This window comes from Liolophura sinensis, chromosome 10 (assembly GCF_032854445.1).
Source record: "Liolophura sinensis isolate JHLJ2023 chromosome 10, CUHK_Ljap_v2, whole genome shotgun sequence".
Lineage (NCBI taxonomy): Eukaryota > Metazoa > Mollusca > Polyplacophora > Chitonida > Chitonidae > Liolophura > Liolophura sinensis.
The window spans coordinates 23,071,286-23,092,438 of record NC_088304.1 but is presented as its reverse complement, the minus strand read 5'-3'; the positions used below and the strand labels follow the sequence as shown (position 1 = coordinate 23,092,438).

Here is a 21,153-nt window from a genome sequence, read left to right as displayed (position 1 = left end):
AATATATTATTATATTTAGTAGTCCATTTCCGCTAACTCTCTGTTGTGTATGTTACGAATTTGCATCAATTGTCGGCGCACTCGCCGGACGTTGATTTCGGGAGGAACAACGTGGTTTTGCCTTCTCTGTTTCTTTACTGGAAATATTGCTGTGGCCTAATCAGTGGAATCAATAAATGGAAGAATGAGTCTCATATATATATATATATATATATATATATATATATATATATATATATATATATATATATATATATATATATATATATAATATATATATATATATATATATATATATATCCACAAAAAATATAACTTTCTTAGACATGAACTTTCTTAGGCAGGAATATGCAAGATATTCACCAGGTGGTCTCTTTATGTAAAATTGACAATAAAAATGAATTGTCGTCTTACGATTGAACACGATTGTTATTGTATCCCTTCATTCAAAAACTAATCTGTGAATTTTAAGAGAAAGTCTGTTGTCCGAATCCTATTGCCGCGGATTGTTCTGTTAAAAATAACACACATATTCTATTACTTTAATATAAAGATTCTATTAGATTAACAGGCTATTATGTTGAATATGACAGAATATTAATTAATACTAACAAAATACTAGTACATTCTAGCATCACTCATACAACAGACGTGTCATGCATCCTTTAATACGGTGTCAGTTTCAGCCATCAGTTTAGTTCAGACCGACTTTGACCTTTAGAGCCCCAGGGAAACTGTAAAAGCCATCTTAACGCTTCTAGAAGAAGGCTTTAGGTTTTTGAACTTTAGTTTGATAATGTCACATTCTAAACTGCATATTAAAATAAAACAAATCTAAAATATGAAGTAAGGTTCATCTTACAGACAAATGAAAAAACTATGCGTAAAAATACCTGCATTTATTCTTTCAGAGTTTTTAAGGATTGTTGAAAGGGCATTCACATATTTGAAAACTATCATGGACTTTATGAGCCATACGGACGGTATCTGCCTTTCTTGATGTTCACCAGAAGGAAGGAACATTTGGTAACATTATTTCAGTAATCTTTCACTCATAACGGTAAAAACCGTTATCCCAACATTCAGTGTCGTGATTAGAGTTGAAAAATACTTCCTGTGAACTCGGAGCTCTTAACCTCTGATATAGTATGGTCCATAAAGCCCACCTTAGAATGTTTGAGCACCTTTAGCCTTTTCTCAAAAATCTAAAAAAAATAATATGAAAGTATATTTATGCATAGTGATCTATATAGTGATGCTTACTTCGACTTTTGAGGGTCTTTTTCTTTAAGACATATGAACCAAACGTGTCATGCAATCTTTAATACGGCGTAAGTTTCCGCCAAAGTCACGCAGGGAGAAAGTCAGAACGCAAGAATTCATAAAACAAGCAGCATAAGCTTAATAAGGTCAGTTGTTCAAACGTGTATTAAACTTAAACCAGATTTAAATCTCAATATCAGTTTAATCCCAGTACAAAGTTAATTGCACTTTAGTCCAGAGTAAAGTTAATACTGGGATTTGATACCAGGAAGTTTTAATACACTGTTGAACAATGGGCCAAGGTCACTGGGCCTTCTTCGCTGTATTTGGTGTCGTCACCAAATGACAGCTATAGATGCGTTACTTGTTTGATAGAGTACATTTAAAGGGAAAAAAGCCAGCAAGAGTGGAAGGACTATTGCTTGAATTCTATGAGGTGATGGACATTTTGAAGCAGTTTTTGATCAGTTTTGACCTGGATTTGTATGCGTTAAGCTGTTAAGATTCACAACACCATTTCACATCACTGGGGTCCAACATAACATATGTGGTTCATTAGAATTCAAACAGTTCATTAACTGCCAAAATGTGAAAAAGATAAAGGAATATATCTGAATATAGCTTCCAGTTATCTTTCCACTGACGTTTACTTTTTTCAGGTATATCCTGCCGATTTATCACGAAACCGGTGACGTATGAAACGCAAACTAACGTCAGCTGGATTCGAACATGCGTCCTCACTGTCAAGAGCATAGAAAACGCTAGGGCAGCCAAGATAACGTTTTAACACAGGCATTTTTGTGCCCTATATCTTGTGTAACATATAAGAACGCAAACAAAAACAATTCATGCATTTGGAAATAGTATAGAAGACTTTTTAATGTTCAAATTATGGATTATAAATAATAAATAGTTTAATACGATCACGTTTCCGGAGGAATCACAAGGCAAAATGTATAAAGGTGAGACGTTGGCACCGATGTGATGAGCAGTTTTGCAATGGTATAGATTACATATATCTGGCCATTTTCTTTGGATTTTCAAGTTTACCGGTATAGTCTATATTACAAGCGCCTAGCAACAATTGTTGTGTTTATTGTGTAATAGCAACAGACGTCCATTGATAGTCATATAGGCATGTACAATGCATTTGTTCAAGATATGACGTAAATGGTCAGTATTTGGTTGGCATTTTGTACATTAATGAATAAACTGAACATATAAATTATTGCACAAAAGATAATGGCATTTCCTAACATCTCCTTGTACAACCACCATCCGGTGTTTGTCCGTAGCTTGCACACACTTGTATCATTTCAGGGATCTTTGGTCGAACTTTTTCACTCAAAATGAGGAATAATATATTAAAGATTTTATGTGTCATTCTAAGTCATTTATCCAGATTTGAAGAGCAGCACCGCCACTTGTCCCATGTAGAAGTAGATGAAATGTTTCGTCTCGTGCGTGACGTAACTGCCAAAGTTACGACCCACAATGCAATGCCACGTTGGTTGTACTTTTTGTCGAATTCCTTCTTGATGTAAGCACAGATGTCCTTTTCGATGTTATATTTTTCCATGGCCTGAGTGGCACAATCTACAGCGTCCTGCTGCATGTCCTCTGCCATATCGGCATTCTTGATCACGGCCTTGCGGTCTGACATTTTCACGATCTGAAAAAAAGAGAAGAATGGTTGATTCATGAAAGTATGTTGCATGTCCACGGCAGTGAGTTGCGCACAAGAAACGGCCATGTGAACGCACGCTGGGTATACACAGTTACACGCCAGCATACTGCGTTGGTCTTGCCAAATATACGTTTGGCAACAAAACGCCCTTCTGTTGATTTGATCGGTTTTTTACGCCGTACTGAAGATAATTCACTTATACGACGGCGGCCAGCATTATGCTGGGTGGAAACTCGGCAGAGCGCAGGGGAAACCCACGACCATCCCCAGGTGGCTGGCAGACATTCCCACGTACAACTGAAAAGGAAGCCAAAATGAGCTGGACTTGAACTCTAAGCGGTCCCGTTGGTGAAAGGAGCCTGGATCATTGCGCTTCACTAGCCATAATATATATGCTTACTTTCACAAAAACCTATACCTCATGAGGGTCTATATGAAGGAAGGAGTATTAAATCCAACGCAAATAAAGCAGTATATTCATGTGACAGAGAATAAACTAATGGTTTATAGCTGAAGTAGGCGCCTCCGTGGCTCAGTTGGTTAGCGCGCCAGCGCAGTGTAATGACCCAGGAGCCTTTCACCAATGCGGTCGCTGTTGAGTTCAAGTCCAGCTCATGCTGGCTTCCTCTCCGGCCGTAAGTGGGAATGTCTTCCAGCAACCTGCGGATGGTCGTGGGTTTTCCCACCCATAATGCTGGCCGCCGTCGTATAAGTGAAAGATTGTTGAGTACGGGGTAAAACCCCAGTCAAATAAATAAATAATTATAGATTAAGCTCTTGCTAAGTTAAGAGCGAAAACATTCAACATACAAATACAGATTGACGTACATTTATTAAAGCGTGACGAAGGCTGCAAGATTTAACCTGGCAAACCCTATCTCCACTGATAGCCAATCAGCGACGATTTTGTGTTCTTTTAGGAACTGATTGTAATCACAAGTGTAGTATGGGGTTATACTTCAGGTTCTAGATTTATACCGCTTTACAGGCTTCCAATGAAATGGAGAGAGCATATGTGCCTGCGCGTGTCAAAATCAAGATGAGCCTAACTTAGCCTGCCATAGACAATCGGCCTATATAATAAACCGTCTATCTATTATTAACAATAGTTAATGCTGAGCTTAACCTGTTTGAAGTTGAAACAAACATAACCGTTATCCCGACTTTCAATTTCAAATCAAGGGCGTGTCACACGATAACATTTATCTATATGAAATCTTAACATGAGGTTCATTAAGTTTACTCTGGCCGATTTCCTTCCACCATAATGCTGGCCGCCGTCAATGAAGTGAAATACTTTTGAGAACGGCGTAAAAACATCAATGAAATAAATAAATAAATTAAATTAGTGAGTTAAATTGGGGCTACCACATGGCCATATAACCTACTTTATCAGTCAAGGGGGCTGACAGCTGTTACCAGACTAAGGGTATTTAATTACCATATAGCCTCGATCGGGTAGATCCGACGTGACCGCGCAGAGTGTAAAACGCCGGTCACTAAATGCAGGACGTTTAGATATACAACTTACAAATGAGACATTCACAAAATTTAGCACAGGGCAAACTTGAATGACTATAAGGCTGTAAAAAATCTGGTGGATGAAAGGTTCACTTACCTGGCGTTTGGTTCGCAACAATTAGAATTCCTCTACCCAATCGACTTCTCTGTGGCTGAGTGTTGTGCTCTACGTAACACCCTACTACAGGCAACTTATATGCGGCTATCTGTTTGTTAGGTTGTCACCCATGGCTTATCACAGGACTCGGTTCATTGGTCGAACGAGTCATCCTCACAGGGGCGTCTATCAATCCTGCGAACACCCAGTCCTTTAGTTACCGTTGGTTATCGAGTCCGAACATGTCGGCATGGTAATGTTAGCACGTGCAACAAAGGCAACGTGTATATTGTATAATATTAGACCTGAGCGTGTTTTGATTTGATATACAAAGCGACGCTGTAGAAATGCCTAAACGTCACAGATTATCCCAACATATAATGTGTCTTAACGATAAATGATTAATTATTGCAGTGACGAATATGACACTATTGCCTATATACTTCCTCCGGGTGAAGAAGCACTCATTCTTGTTTGACCTTTTCAAAAGTAAATCAAAGTATATAGCACTACAGGCCTGAACTTGAATGAATGGAAAACGGCTATAACGTTAGGCAATTACCTAACGCAATCTTGAAGTTTTTGACCGCGGTCATCAGATTTATGGATGGGGGGCAAATTCAGAGGGCTTTGGGAAATCTTTCGTCACAATCTTTCATCAGTATTTGACAAAGTCATGACCAAAGCCGGATTCGAGCACGCGACCTCACACTGACGCTTGTGAATGATCTTTAGCAAAGATTCAATTCAAACAACACTGACAACAAAACAGAGATCACATTATGCACATCGGACTATCACATCTAACAATAAATGTGCTGAATACGACAAGTGTATAGGCCTATACGATAACAAAAAATTTCGTACGCCGCTTTGTGAAACTGGGCCCAGGTCTCAGTTTAACAAAGATATCGTACATGTACGACAATCGCACATATAGGACAATGGTACGGTAACGTACAAAATATCGCACGGGTAACATACGATGAAAAAATGCCCTACGCCGCTCTATCAACAGTAACATATCAGTACATTAGTGTAGTATAGCACAACACATAATTCAGGATGATATCATCATACGAATCAGGTATATTTTACTTCAATAATACAAATATTTATTATTAACACAATATAACAGAACTATACTCTGAGAAAAAACTGATTAATCAAATAGCTTTCCTTTTTCAGGTGCGGGTTCAAACCCGACCTTTGACAGAGAGTTTGCAGTTTATCCACTCACGCTGTTTGTGCGGCCTTGGTAGATATGGTTTTTTCCCAAACAGTAATCCGGATGTTATAAATTCGTTATTTCTAAATTGAATTTAAGACAAAAATTAATTTGGCGGCATAGAAATTACAAATTCGGACAGGAACCCACGACCTACCTGTCCAAAATCGTCTCCCCCCATACATGTATCCAGTACACTATTTTCAACGCAGGACAAACCAATGTTTTTATTTGGTCCATATCAAGGTAAAGTATCCGGAAATAAGAAGACAAAGTTATTGTTTTAACCATGACGCATGTAACGCTCCAAAAATTGTCTTTAGAATAAAATTGTGCACCGAGGGTGCAAAATATAATTCATCCTGTAATCGGGATTTGATTGGGTAAAAATAATAATTTCCTCATCAACGTAAGCAAGATTTATAAGGGATGGGGGCTTCCGTGGCTCAGTTGGTTAGCGCGCTAGCGCAGCGTAATGACCCAGAAGCCTCTCACCAAAGTGGTCGCTGTGAGTTCGAGTCAAGCTCATGCTGGCTTCCTCTCCGGGCGTACGTGGGAGGGTCTGTCAGCAACCTGCGGATGGTCGTGGTTTTCCCCCGGGCTCTGCCTGGTTTCTTCCCACCATAATGCTGGCGGTAATACTGATTATATCGACATTTCATTGTTAGAGCTACATATTAATATAAAAAAAATGTTATATGTTTGGCTGTCAAGAACCATGCTGAGCTCTTAAGCCAGTATATCAATTTCAGCGAGTATTTTTGACATTGTCACATCCTGGTCATGTTTGTTTGACACAGGAGGCCCAAGACAGTCTCTCCTGAAACACAACGAAGCCCAGTTTCGCATGGTAAGAGGGTTTATTGCCAGGGTGTATGTATGTGTACGGCGTCCGCCCCTGGTTCCTTAGGGTAGCAGCAAGCCTGGTGACGAGGAGGGAGGCGAGTCCTCTACGACAGACGGACGGACTCACGTACAGGTGGGCCATAGCTCCGTCCTCATAACACAAAACCCAGGCGAGCAAATCTGTCGTATGCTGGTCATACACAGCTGCGGAAGGAAAGCTCGATATGAGAGCAGCCAGGTAGTGCTCTTTGTGGATAGGTGGTCCGTAGTCCCAGACAGTGGCAATATGAGGGCTGTGGCTAGGGTGGAGACTTCGCACTGTCAGGCCTTCGAGAATCTCGAGGCTAAGGGGGAGAATCGTGAAAGTTGTCTACTGCTCAATCTTTTTTTTATTCTTTTCAGCAAATGTTAATGCTAAAGGCATGGCTCAGAACATTATATTTGTTCCTAAATTCACTGTGTTCGTGATATGAAATTCAACATTGTATTTTATTATATCATCATGTATTGTTACATGATTATGTGACATGTACAGCGAAAAATATGCACAACTTCAGATTCAAAAGCGATGGAAGCTCCTAAGCGTACATTATAACTTATCGGTATATTTGTAGATCGCTCACAAGTCAGGTGGATCCACACTGTCAGATATATACATCATCACTCACCTGTCAGGTATGTCTGATAGATCAGGTAAGTACATCATCACTCACCTGTCAGGTATTTTCGATAGGTCACGTAAGTACATCTTCATTCACCTGTCAGGTAGATCCACACTGTCAGGTAAGTACATCATCACTCACCTGTCAGCTAACTCCACACTGTCAGGTAGGTGCATCATCACTTACCTGTCAGCTAACTCCACATTGTCAGTTGGGTGCATCATCACTTACCTGTCAGCTAACTCCACATTGTCAGTTGGGTGCATCATCACTTACCTGTCAGCTAACTCCACATTGTCAGTTGGGTGCATCATCACTCACCTGTCAGCTAACTCCACATTGTCAGTTGGGTGCATCATCACTCACCTGCCAGGTAATTCCACACTGTCGGGTAGATACATCATCACTCACCTGTCAGCTAACTCCACACTGTCAGTAGGTACATCATCACTTACCTGTCAGATAGATCCACATTGTCAGGTAAGTATATCATCACTCACCAGTCAGGTAATTCTACACTGTCTGGTAAGTATATCATAACTCACCTGTCAGCTAACTCCACACTGTCAGGTAGGTGCATCATAACTCACCTGCCAGGTAATTCCACATTGTCAGGTAGGTGCATCATCACTCACCTGTCAGCTAACTCCACACTGTCAGGTAGGTACATCATAATTCACCTGCCAGGTAATTCCACATTGTCAGGTAGGTGCATCATCACTCACCTGTCAGCTAACTCCACACTGTCAGGTAGGTACATCATAACTCACCTGCCAGGTAATTCCACATTGTCAGGTAGGTACATCATCACTCACCTCTCAGCTAACTCCACACTGTCAGGTAGGTACATCATAACTCACCTGCCAGGTAATTCCACATTGTCAGGTAGGTGCATCATCACTCACCTGTCAGCTAACTCCACACTGTCAGGTAGGTACATCATAACTCACCTGCCAGGTAATTCCACATTGTCAGGTAGGTGCATCATCACTCACCTGTCAGCTAACTCCACACTGTCAGGTAGGTACATCATCACTCACCTGTCAGCTAACTCCACATTGTCAGGTAGGTGCATCATCACTCACCTGTCAGCTAACTCCACATTGTCAGGTAAGTATATCATCACTCACCAGTCAGGTAATTCTACACTGTCTGGTAAGTACATCATAACTCACCTGTCAGGTAATTCCACATTGTCAGGTAGGTGCATCATCACCCACCTGTCAGCTAACTCCACATTGTCAGGTAAGTGCATCATCACTCACCTGTCAGCTAACTCCACATTGTCAGGTAGGTGCATTATCACTCACCTGTCAGCTAACTCCACACTGTCAGGTAAGTAGATCATAACTCACCTGACAGGTAATTCCACATTGTCAGGTAGGTGCATCATCACTCACCTGTCAGCGAACTCCACATTGTCAGTTAGGTGCATCATCACTCACCTGTCAGCTAACTCCACACTGTCAGTAGGTACATCATCACTTACCTGTCAGGTAGATCCACATTGTCACGTAAGTATGTCATCACTCACCAGTCAGGTAATTCTACACTGTCTGGTAAGTACATCATAGCTCACCTGTCAGGTAATTCCACATTGTCAGGTAGGTGCATCATCACTCACCTGTCAGCTAACTCCACACTGTCAGGTAGGTACATCATCACTCACCTGTCAGATAACTCCACACTGTCAGGTAAGTACATCATCAAAAATATTCCCTTTGCGATCTCCGCTTTGTAACCGGCAGACTTTGCAAAGTCGCGTATAGCAGGCCACATGATCTCTCGGGTAGCTGTAATAAACGAAACTTCGGGTTTAAACATTCTGATTAAATTTCATAGTATCTATACTGAAAAATGTAACACAGTATTCGTCTTTGGTAAATAATACTTCCGGAAGACCTATATTGTATTGTGTTTGTCAAGTTCATGTCGTTATCTTATATCGGTAGGGTTACATATACATTGCATAAATAGTAAAACAACATATGGTATGGTTTTTATATTACATATATTTAAATAGGTCAATTGGTGCATTGGCATACAGTATGAAGTAATATGGCAAATGGAGCACAGGTGAGTTTTGATGGCATAGAATTTGTTACAAGATTCCAACGTGACATTCAGAGTCACACTTCATCAAAAAGGCGCCTTTATTGGATCTGCGACGCTGTTAAAGGTTCTCTTGTTTCGTGTTATATAGTGACAACGTCATCGAGCTCAATGTCTCAATATACATTTATAGATCATATGAATGAATAAATGAATGCTCAGGCATTAACATAGTACTTAACAATTTTTTAGTCATACGACGACGAGGAATCATTAGGTATGTGTACCTATACTGTGTTTTCTTGAGGCAGGGCCATGCCATGCCGCCAAAGTGCTGCCACCACTAAAGTATCATGTCAAAGACACCAAACATGACACCTCGCCAAGTCATATTATAAAGACATCGGGCCAACCAGTCTTTGCTCTAACTTTTCACTGTTGAGCACCAAGCGAGGCATCAGGACGTACCTTTTTTTAAACTCTTTGGTATCGCCAGACCCGGGTTTGATTCCGGGTCTTCCGACTCTCTAAACAATGAAGTGGTATGTAGATATAGATCAGGTACGTGTCGAATGCCTGGTTTATAACTTGGGAAGGAGTTGAAAAGTCATGTCCATTAGCTGATAAACATGGTGTGTTCGAGCAAAACCCATGCTTCGCAGTGTTATCCGAACAGAAAAAAAATCACCTTCCGTGTCATGAAACGCAATGCTGTATGACGTAAAGCGGTGATATGCACCTTGCGTTGCACCATTTCCATTATCTTATTTATTTTTTTGTTCTCACCAAATTCTTGACACTTACCACAAAAGTCAGTTCTAGGACGATCATCCAATAGTTTCCTTGTCTCCAGAATGAGGCGGAAACTTTCTTCTGTCAAGGCAAAAATTTTCACCTCGTAATCTATAACAGGCACCTACATGTAAAACCAAATAAAATGATAAGGAATTATTTTAATAGGCCAAGTTTTAAAAGAAAACACTAGTTATTTTGGATGAGGGTCATAAACAGAACTAAACGGTCACTGCCATTCTTCTGACCCACTCGGTAACTCTAGATATAAAAAATGGAAATAAGATGTCCCGTGAGTTTTACCCCGCTTACATATGGCTGAAAGGGATCACGTGACGTCAGCGGAAAAAACTGGCCTTCTCATTGGAAAAAGCCTTAACGGCGAGTCTATCGGGTTTGCTTTCTTTGAATTGCCATATCTCGGTTATGTAACAAACATCACAATAAATAAGTCATGCTTTTTAAACTTTAAACTAGGATGCTTTTTCAATGCATATACACATACATTTAGTTTAGCTTTGTAGATCGTAGGTGAATGAAGCAGGAGTTGTGTGTGCTATTTTCAGTTTAAATAAGAACAGAGGAGTTTCGAGCTCTTTTATCGACAAAAATAGAAAAATTCCATCTGTGGCCTTTCAAAGTGTTAGGCAACAATTTTGTTACATATACTATAACATGAGCGTGCGCAAAAACATTCATATGAAGAAAATTGAGAAGGTGAACGTTTGTGAACTTGAGAAGATCCTAATGGAATGAGGTGTCATTTGTGCTTCTGGAACAGGGTGAGACAGGTGATCGGTAAATCAATGTCAATAAAACTTTCCTTACAACTTTGCCTTACAACTTTCAGAAGTCACACGGCACAGTAGGATTGTTTTTACCTTTGATGACAAAAGAGTTCCAACTCGAAAGTCCCCAGTTGGGAAACAGATTGCTGTGTGATGAAAAGCGAGGATAAGTAAATTGAGCAAACGCTGTAACGAGTAGGTCAGTGTGATGTAAAGTGAGTAAACGGGAATCGGCGAAGCATAGGCTATGTGGAATGGAATAGATTACCCGTGGTCTGGTGAGAGAGGGACAGATGAGGACAGCTGTCACTTCCGGCCATGCGTCCACCCAGATTTGACTGTCGTCTGCCTCACAATGATGGATCGCCACTAGAGAACCGTGCACCTGCAAGAAAACAGTGTCACACACATATTGTACATTGGTGTTTTGCATCTGGCAACAAAATCTCTGTTCACTGGTACAGTTTTAATTTATGGAGTAGCCAAACTACATAATATAGCGAAATGTGTATGAAACATGGCAACGCACAGCTTACCTTGGCTTCTCAGTTTGGACAAGGCTCTAGAAATCCATAGTTTTGTAATGCTTAAAGGGACACAAAATCAACGCTGACTGGCTGACAATGGAGATACAATTTCCTGGATTAAATTCTGCGGTCTTGAATAAGTATGCCATACTTAAAATTTAGTTTAGGGTAGGCGTAGCCTGGACATACCTCTCACACCAGCCAATCGATTCCGTATTCATTTAGCTATAGGATACATTTCACAACTGAATTAAAGTAGCCATCTCTATAATCAAATGACTATTCTCAAAACCACCATATCTCCCAAACCAAGTAAACATTCCAAAAGCAAGCAAGCAAGTATCCGCCCCGTCGAGCGAACAAAGGGACTGCCAAACAAAAAACTTCCAAAGCTCTCGCAGAAACAGCGGGCGTTTATTTTTTTTTCTTTTGCAAATGAAACAACTAGCGGAAGCAGTACAGGAAAAACTGTGAACAAAATAAACGTGAGGTCCGGACACGCCTCAATTCTTGCTTGTGGTACAGTGCTTCATCTGACAGGTCTCACTCTAAAACAGCTTGTCCATCTTAAGGATAGTGTTTGATCAAACACTATCCTAAGACTGTAGGCTCGCCATTATGTCCACGTTGTGCTGTGTACAATAATTTTCAATATCTCCACCAGAAAACGCTATGGTTTCATACTCATAGTACCGAATGAGAAGCGCCATCTTTTTTTTCGACAAAATGCTTGTTTGGCAAACTGAATGTCTGCTTTCACTTAGTTTTATTCGGGAGATGCTTATTTAGTGTGGAAGATGTTTATACGGATGGGAGATACTTTTTTCTGTTGGGGTTTAACGTCGTATGATTGTTTGGTTTGGGACATGGCTATTTTTTGTGTGAGAAGTACTTTTGATTTATTTATTTATTTGATTGGTGTTTTACGTACTCAAGAATATTTCACTTTTACGACGGCGGCCAGCATTATGGTGGGTGGAAATCGGGCAGAACCCGGGGGAAACCCACGACCATCCGCAGGTTGCTAGCAGACCTTCCCACTTACGGCCGGAGAGGACTTGAACTCACAGCGACCGCATTGGTGAGAGGCTCCTGGGTCATTACGCCGCACTAGCGCGCTAACCAACTATGCCACGGAGGCCCCACGAGAGGCATTTTTGCTGCTGTGCGTTTTAATTACTGAACATCTAGCATAGCTCTTGTCGGTTTCTGTTGATACATACAGGGACCTACGGATGAACAATGAACTGTGGAGAACTTTCATATTACGGTACTAATGTCATTCACAAATGTGCCAGTGCTTAGGCATTGATTGCTCTTACTAGTTGGTAGAAATTGACAAGTGTGAAGTCAGTGTGAACCATGTGTATACAAAGTGTTTCGTTTATAAACACATTTCCGCTGACGCTTCATAAACACGCCTTGGTGTTTATTCATGAAGATTGTATGTAGTTGTTAAAGCTATGTATTTAATATAGTAAACCTGTGAGTAATGTGGTGGGTATTTTCACTGAACACAAATAGTCCAGTAAACATATATTATGAAATGTAACAAGCCGATAAAGACGTGAAAGTGTTCAGTAAACACTTTTACCTGTTTGTCCCTTTTCCCCAGAGAAATGTCATTGGTGTCCTGTACTCTAAAACTATTCCGTTAAACGTAACATTATGGTACGATCGAGGATGCAATATTCTGTTACACCAACATAACATATAAAACATAATAGCTTGTAGCGGTAACGGAGTCTAGTTTGCCATCGTTTAGAAAACATTATATTGAGTCAAAATAACATACAGATCAGTTTTTACAGTGAACGCCGTACACAAGAATTATAATTATTTATTTGACTTCTGGTTTACGCCGTTCTGAAAAATATTTCACTCATATGACGGCGGTCAACTTTGTCGTGGGAGGAAAACGGGCAAAGCCCCGGGGGAAACACACACCCATCGGCAGGGTACTCACAATTTATAGTTAATTCACGAATATTACAACAGTCAGTTTTTTCGAAGACTTTTATTTATTCATTGAATTGGTGTTTTACGCCATTCTCAAGAATCTTTCACTTATGGTGCATTATGTCCCTGATGGGAACGCACCGCCATGCTCAGGTTGCTGGCAGACCTCCCCAAATACAACCGGAAAGAAAATCATCATAAGCTGAATTTGAACTCATAGCAGTCACATTGGCGAAAGACTCCTGGGTTATTACTCTGCTCTAGAACGCTAACCACTCGGCGACGGAGCACCTTTACTCCGTGAATGAAGAAAGCCAGTTAAACCAAGTTGGCAAGTTACAAGCCCGTTGACGTAAAGCCGTGGAGCTAGCAGCAGTATAGGACTGGGACGTGCGACCATCTGGTTTACGGCCATCACTTATGAACTCGATCGGAGAGTCTTTTTTCGAAGACAGAAACAAACTTTAATGCAGTTTGGTGTTTTATTACACTCTTCATAGAATCGGTAAAATGACATCTTGTTAAATATACACAGTTGCACTCTCAACCCAGAATGATTTGTACACCAGGCAAAAGGTTAAAAATCCATGATCTGTGTTAATACACCACACATTAACCTAATCGACGACAAATAAGTGAAAAACTTCTTGACACGACGTTAAACACTAATAAATCAATCAATAAATCAATTCAATCAGTGCACTGGTACTTGCACTCATGTATCCGTATTATATACATGTAAGCCTATGTCTAGGACACTATGAGGTATACAACAAAATACAAGGATACGTCAATCAGATGTATGCTAGTAGTATTATGACATTTGCTGGTATTATAACTAATGGATTAGAGATTTAGGATTAACAACTTCACCTACCGGTAGCGAAAGAGGGAAGAAAGATACCAATCTTTCCACAAAAGACGGCAACATTCGTCTGGACACTTTCACAGCCATGGCGTCTTTCCCACGAGGGGCCTCCGTGTGGCTCAGTCGGTTAGCGCGCTAGCGCAGCGTAATGACCCAGGAGCCTCTCACGAATGCGGTCGCTGTGAGTTCAAGTCCAGCTCATGCTGGCTTCCTCTCCGGCCATAAGGGGGAAGGTCTTTCAGCAACCTGCGGATGGTCGTGAGTTTCCCCCGGGCTGTGTCCGGTTTCCACCCACCACAATGCTGGCCGCCGTCGTATAAGTGAAATATTCTTGAGTACGGCGTAAAACACCAATCAAATAAATAAATAAATAAATCTTTCCCAGGAGCCTTTGGAAGCATACACTGACAGGCGCATGTAGCATATGAACTTGCCTTGTGCTTTGTACTAACTCAGCCAGCCTTGTGTGTGTGGCATGTGCGCCAAGACCTTCTTCGGGTGGCAAACTTAATCAGAACAGAAACACGATGATGTGGAAATGAGCGCATAATGCGTAGTGATGTGGAGAGTAGCGTGTAATGATGTTATGGAGATGAGCGTATAATGATGGTGTAATGATGAGCGTACAATGATGGTGCGGAGATGAGCGTACAATGATGCTGTGGAGATGAGCGCACAATGATGGTGTGGAGATCAGCGTATAATGATGGTGTGGAGATAAGCGTATAATGATTTTATTTATTTATTTGATTGGTGTTTTACGCCGTACTCAAGAATATTTCATTTATGCGACGGCGGCCAGCATTATGGTGGATGGAAACCGGGCACAGCCAGGGGGAAACCCACGACCATCCGTAGGTTGCTGCTAGACCTTCGCACGTACGGCCGGAGAGGAAGCCAACATGAGCTGGACTTGAACTCACAGCAACCGCATTGGTGAGAGACTCCTGGGTCTAACCAACTGCCACGCCGCCCTCCCTCCCCCTCAGAGCGAATAATGATGATGTGGAGATGAGCGAATAATGATGTCACAATGATCTGCCATATTTATACATCACGAAAACTAAGCACGTGCCGTGGCATATATACATGTGACCTTTTAACCTTTTACCACTGTCATTCGACATACATCCTCACAGATTCCTTAACCACGGTCACACATGTATACATATACCGACTAATCACACATTCTTCTTTGAAGACTATAAATTATCACTCTGTAAACACCCTTCATTCATGATTTAGTCAGGATATAGGCGTACTTTCAGTGTATATGGTGACCAATATTATACACTTATTAACTTGGGGCTTCTTCCCCAGGCGTACACTGAATAAATTAAGCTGTTGATATTAACAGAAAGTCTATTGTCTGGGAAATTCCAGAATGTATTCAGTTATTGTAACATAATATTCTGTCGTATTCAACATAATATCTTGTTAGCCTAATAGAATTTTTTATGCTGAATTAATGTTTAACAAAACAATGTGTTGTAATAACAGTATACATTCTAGCATCACTCAGACAACAGAAATTCTGTTAAAATTGACAGATAAATTTTGTGCGTGGGCAGTGTATGTGGGAAGGTCGGCCAGTGACCCGCGGATGGTTGCGGGTTTTCCTTGAGCTCTTCGCGGTTTCCTCCCATGACAATGCTGGTTGCTATATATAAGTGAAATATTCTTGACTACGGCGTAAATCACCAAGAAAATAATTAAATACATAACTATTAACTTGTGACTGAGCTAATGCCCTGAGTCCCGAAATTGAGGTTTAGACAATGCCAATCAGCTTGGCAGTGTCCGGTCAAAGGTTAGCCGGGGAGCCAGCCTATAATTAGGCTACGGTAATCTATTTTACGTACGTCTGAGAAGTTCACCTGTTATGTGCAATGTATATCCTCAAATAATGACATTAACACATCGAAATATTGAAATATTTAGTTCCATGTGACCGTTTCTCGTCAGTGAACTGAATAAATGAGCAGACGAGAGACATCAGGTGATGAAAATATTTCGTTAGCACAATTCTAGGGCTATCAGCTCGCTTCGATACATCTACGCGAGGAAAAAATCATAAGAATCCTAACCAGCCAGACCTGGATTCGAACGACCGATCTCATTGGCAATACAAGATCTGTGGAACTTTCATTATAGCGCACTAAATCATGGGGCTTCCTTTCATCCCCATGAAAGTCTTTAATATTTCTTTAAACATGTATTGTTGTGAGAGTGAAGATTTGGGGAATTCCATGTTTACGTAAAACAGTCCAAGAGATGACTAAATTTGAGAGACTGCATTTTAAGAACTTCTGTTTACCTACACAGTGTATCATTAGCCCGGGAAGAGCACCCATCTTCTGGGTATAAGGTGAGACTGCAGAGGATATAGTACGTAAGGAAAGGAAAATGATGACGACCGCTTATTTATACTCACACGCAGCCAATTACAACGAGATGTCAGTATTAGATCCTTAAACCACTCAGTTTCCTTAGACGCCGTATGTAAACTAACGACCAATCCCTCCACTCAGATAAAACACGTGCAGTGGGTTGGAACGGACTCACCGCATCACCGGTTCACGGCTCGTCAGGAGGTGAAAAACGCCGCTGTCGTTACTGTTCTGTTAAACCAATCAAATCTCGGCAGTAGTCAGGCGTTAACAAGCGCTCGCTGCATCAGCCGCTCTGTATGCTCATACATCTCTTGTACAAACCACGTAACATCACGCGAGGCGAGGCGAGGCGAGGCGATTCATCCAACCATAACTGTGAAGGTAGTTTACTTGTACACTTAACTGATACAGGTGAGTTCTGTGCACCTTAACAATAATATGTATTCAGCAAGAAAAACTGAAAGTCACCCCATATTGATACATGTTGTCTTCTAATACCTTTTCAAGTACTGTAAGAAGCATTTTACGGTGAGCATAAATGTACCTTGGATTTCTTGTAAAGCGCGGAATCAACCCACAAATAGTAGGATGTGGTCCAAAAATAGAATTCTGCTGTAGCACATTGCGCATGCGTCTATTTGTAGGCCTATACATATACATAAGAACAGGTCATTTTGTTGCTTTGTTAGGTCGTATTCATTTACGTACTAACTGTCGTTCCTGCGGCGATTAAATATTTGTTCGTTTTTAAATCAGGGGTCAGTTATAATATTTATTTATGTGGAGCTGCATCAGTTGCATCAGTTAGGCCAGTTGGCTTGCACATGAATACATGTATACTCAACATTCAGGTGAAACGGTTTATTCTGCTGAATGATAAAATCGCCCTAAAAACTACTTCACGAGGAAAAAAACGACTGAGACAATCATCAGCATAAGGTCAGCGTTCACCAAACCGAATCATGATTTCAGGATTCTCCTGGGTTGAGGCCGGTCTGGGCGACAGGAGATGAGGCAGTGGAATACTAACGCAGCTATAACATGGGTGATTTTTCGGTAGTTGTTCAAAGCGCCATTGAGTTGAAAATCCGTGAGGTAATACCAGTAAGCAATTGCCGTAAAATCACGTCTTTTTACTTTGTTAGTTTGCGAGACCCTCCACCTTCTCTCGCCCAAACCTGCGTTAACTCGCGAGAATCCTGAAATTCAGCGCCCATTACGCTTGCGCGCGTACACAACCGACAAATGGTTGTTCTGTTGTGGGTTTGAGTTAGGTTTTAATACAGGATGTGGTTGTAACGTGCAGTAGTAGGTAATACGTGAAGAAGGAGTCTACAGTATAATCTGGTGCTAATATATATACATAGCCATACATAGGTGTAATTCTGTAGTCCAAGTCAGCTGAATATAATGAGAAGCAATAACAACTTTAAAACGAATGGATACAAACCCATCTTCCCTTCCCTGACACTGCAGCTATAAACGTGCCTAGCTAAATACACTTTCGTAATCCTACACGCCATGTTCACGGCTTGCCGCTGACCAGGTGTTCGGTGGTGCCATTCTGGTGTCTTCGGTGTGATATTTCAGTGACACAGCACCACAAATATATAACCGGCCCCGATAGCTGAGCTGGTAGAGCGTCAACTTATGGGCGGTAGATCCACGGTAAATCCTGGGTCAGGTCACAACTAAGACCTTAAAAGAGGAAGATGAAAGTTGTAACTTTCTCGCTTGGCGTTCAGCATGAAGGGGATAGTCCAACGACTGGTTGACCCGAATCAGTGTAATGGCTCTGGCGGGGTATCTTACTTGCCTTCGGTAAATCGTCGCAGTGAAGCAGCACCAGATAAGAGAGCGGTGGAGATCCGTGTTGCGACCAGGAGGCACTTTACGTTTACTCTAAAGGACTCCTCCGTCGTCATTTGACTGAAAAATATTATTAAGTACGATGTTAATCCCCAAGCAGTCACTCACTCATCGAATTGAGGTCAGGGATTTATAGCAGTATGTACTAATATTAAGGTTATAGTGATATTCGGGGTCTCTGTGGCCGAGCGTGCCAGCGCGGCGCAATGACACAGAAGCCTCTCAACAATGCGGTCGCCAGCTCCTGCTGGTTTCCTCTACGACCGGGAAGGTCTTCCAGCAACCTTCGAATGGTCGTGGGTTTCCCCCGGGCTCTGTCAGGTTTTCGCACACCATAACGCTGGCCGCTATCGTATAAGTGAAATATTTCTGAGTGTGGCATAAAACACGAACCACATAAATTAATAAAATACAGTGATATTCCCGCCATAATGCGGGCCACCGCCATATAGGTAAAATATTCTTAAGAAAGACGTATAACACCAATGAAAAAAAGCGATTTTCCATCATCTGTAAACATATATGACATCAATCCAACAACAGACCACATATAAATTACCGGTACATAAAACATAAAGCCTAGTGACATGAACTCTGCCGCCACCACTTGTACCATCCGTGCACTGTTATAACTCAGGGAAAATAACGCTCAGTCGTATGATTAATCCGGTTTGGAGAGCTAGAGTCTGCCGGAGGTTTTAGGCAGAAAAAATCATTGCAAATATAAAGACAGAAAATTTTATTTCATTAGCGAATTTAATAATCTGATAGAGCTCCTTTTAACTATGTATAGGTGTATTTTGACCTGTGGCTATACAACAGCTGGGGTACTTTCTAAACAAGATTTTAATCTGTATATACTTATTAGTCCATTTGCTTTCTGGAAAACATGCGTGGCAGACAAATTTTCAAGTCTAGATCTAAAACAGGACGATGATGCATAGTGGACTTATCGAAAGAAGTGGCTGAGGTGGTTAGCGCGCTAGCGCCGCGTAATTAGGAACCTCTTCACAATACGCACCTTGTGAGTGAAAGTACAGCTGATGCTGGCTTCCTCCAGGCCCGCACGTCTTCCAGAAACCTGTGAGTGGTTGTGAGTTTCCCTCGGAGTCCGCCCGGTTTCCTCTCACCATAATGCTGGCCGCCGTCGTATAAGTGAAATATTCTTGAATACGTCGAAAAACACCAATCAAATAAATGCATAAATAATCGAAAGAATACGCATTCAGGACAGGGATAGGTAAATTCTCAGTACTATTGCTATTTGATCGCACTGTTTTCTCACTTTGCAGATCGTAAAAATGGCAGACCGCAAAGCTGTGATCAAGAACGCTGATATGTCCGAAGATATGCAACAAGAAGTTGTGGATTGTACCACTCAGGCCATGGAAAAATACAACATTGAGAAAGACATTGCCGCTTACATCAAGAAGGAATTCGACAAAAAGTACAACCCCACGTGGCATTGCATTGTGGGTCGAAATTTTGGCAGTTACGTCACGCACGAGACGAAACATTTCATCTACTTCTATATGGGACAAGTGGCGGTGCTGCTCTTCAAATCTGGATGAATTTATGTTCATTTACTTGATAAAACTGTAATGTATGGGCTTATGAACTGATGTGTGGCAAACAGGAAAAACAAAAGCGGATGAAGCAAGGGCGGTGTTCTGGGATCAACTCAGTTCAAAGATGGTGGGATGTTCTGGGCAGGCCAGGCTTATACATTACCAACATTTATGATGCTGCCTTCCATCAATGCTTAAAGGAACGGTGTAATTTAATTTTATCTAGCATGTGGTCAGAGATTTGACTCACGGTACATATTGCGCTCTGCACTTCTTTAGAACTCACTGAAAAGTGAAGTTTCTTACATTAACAGAAGATGCAGTCCCAGACCTCAGGGTGTTAATTTCGGCGTGTAAGTACGCTCGTCCACACCTTGACACTGGTGTGGATATTAACATATCGAGACCGTAATGTGATGCTCCTGCGTGTCACATTACGCGAAGTCCCCTGTCAAAACAGACGAAGAGTGAAAAATTGGCAGCGTCTTTCGTTTTTAACTATTTCTTGTTTATATGAAAACGATCTTTAATAAAGGTGGTGATTTTTTTTCACCTTGTCTGTCTATCTGATTGTCGCACTTGTGGTTTGTTCAACATTTCTGCTTTATCATATAATAAATTGAAATTGGGTGTATGTCTTTACAATTAGTTCCAAATTTTGTTTGGATCTGATCATTTTCAACACAATTATGGCAAGATCAAACCTGCATTCGGTTTTTCATACAGGTATTATTTCTGATCACCTCGTAATTCATTGGCAGCTCTTTTGTCGTCAGTGAGAATTTATGATCTTAAGTTGGGAGGTTTATTAGGTACCAGTCCAAGGCCGGTGGTTTTCTCCTGGCTCTGTATGCCGACTCCTTGTGACAAATAAACTTGCCTACCGCCATGCCAGCACCAAACTGACTTATTCTCTTGCAATGAATGAGCACTACGTTAGGTACCAATGTACTCAATGAACGCCATCATAAAGGCAGGTGTAAATAATGGGTGCAGCACAATCCGATGTCCCACCACCCCTTCTGGTGATGAC

General features: G+C 41.2%; 1 protein-coding gene across 1 annotated transcript; it reads left to right on the top strand.

The window, feature by feature from the left end:
- Positions 1-16,996: 16,996 nt before the first annotated feature.
- On the top strand, positions 16,997-20,649 carry LOC135476239 (dynein light chain 2, cytoplasmic-like). Its single transcript, XM_064756187.1, has 2 exons — positions 16,997-17,094; positions 19,845-20,649. Exon 2 carries the CDS (start codon positions 19,854-19,856, stop codon positions 20,121-20,123), a length of 270 nt encoding a protein of 89 aa, XP_064612257.1. The 5' UTR covers positions 16,997-17,094; positions 19,845-19,853; the 3' UTR covers positions 20,124-20,649.
- The last annotated feature ends 504 nt before the right edge of the window (positions 20,650-21,153 follow it).

Coding starts and splice junctions, on each gene's coding strand:
- LOC135476239 (XM_064756187.1), top strand. CDS start 19,854: ATGGCAGACCGCAAAGCTGTGATCAAGAACGCTGATATGTCCGAAGAT.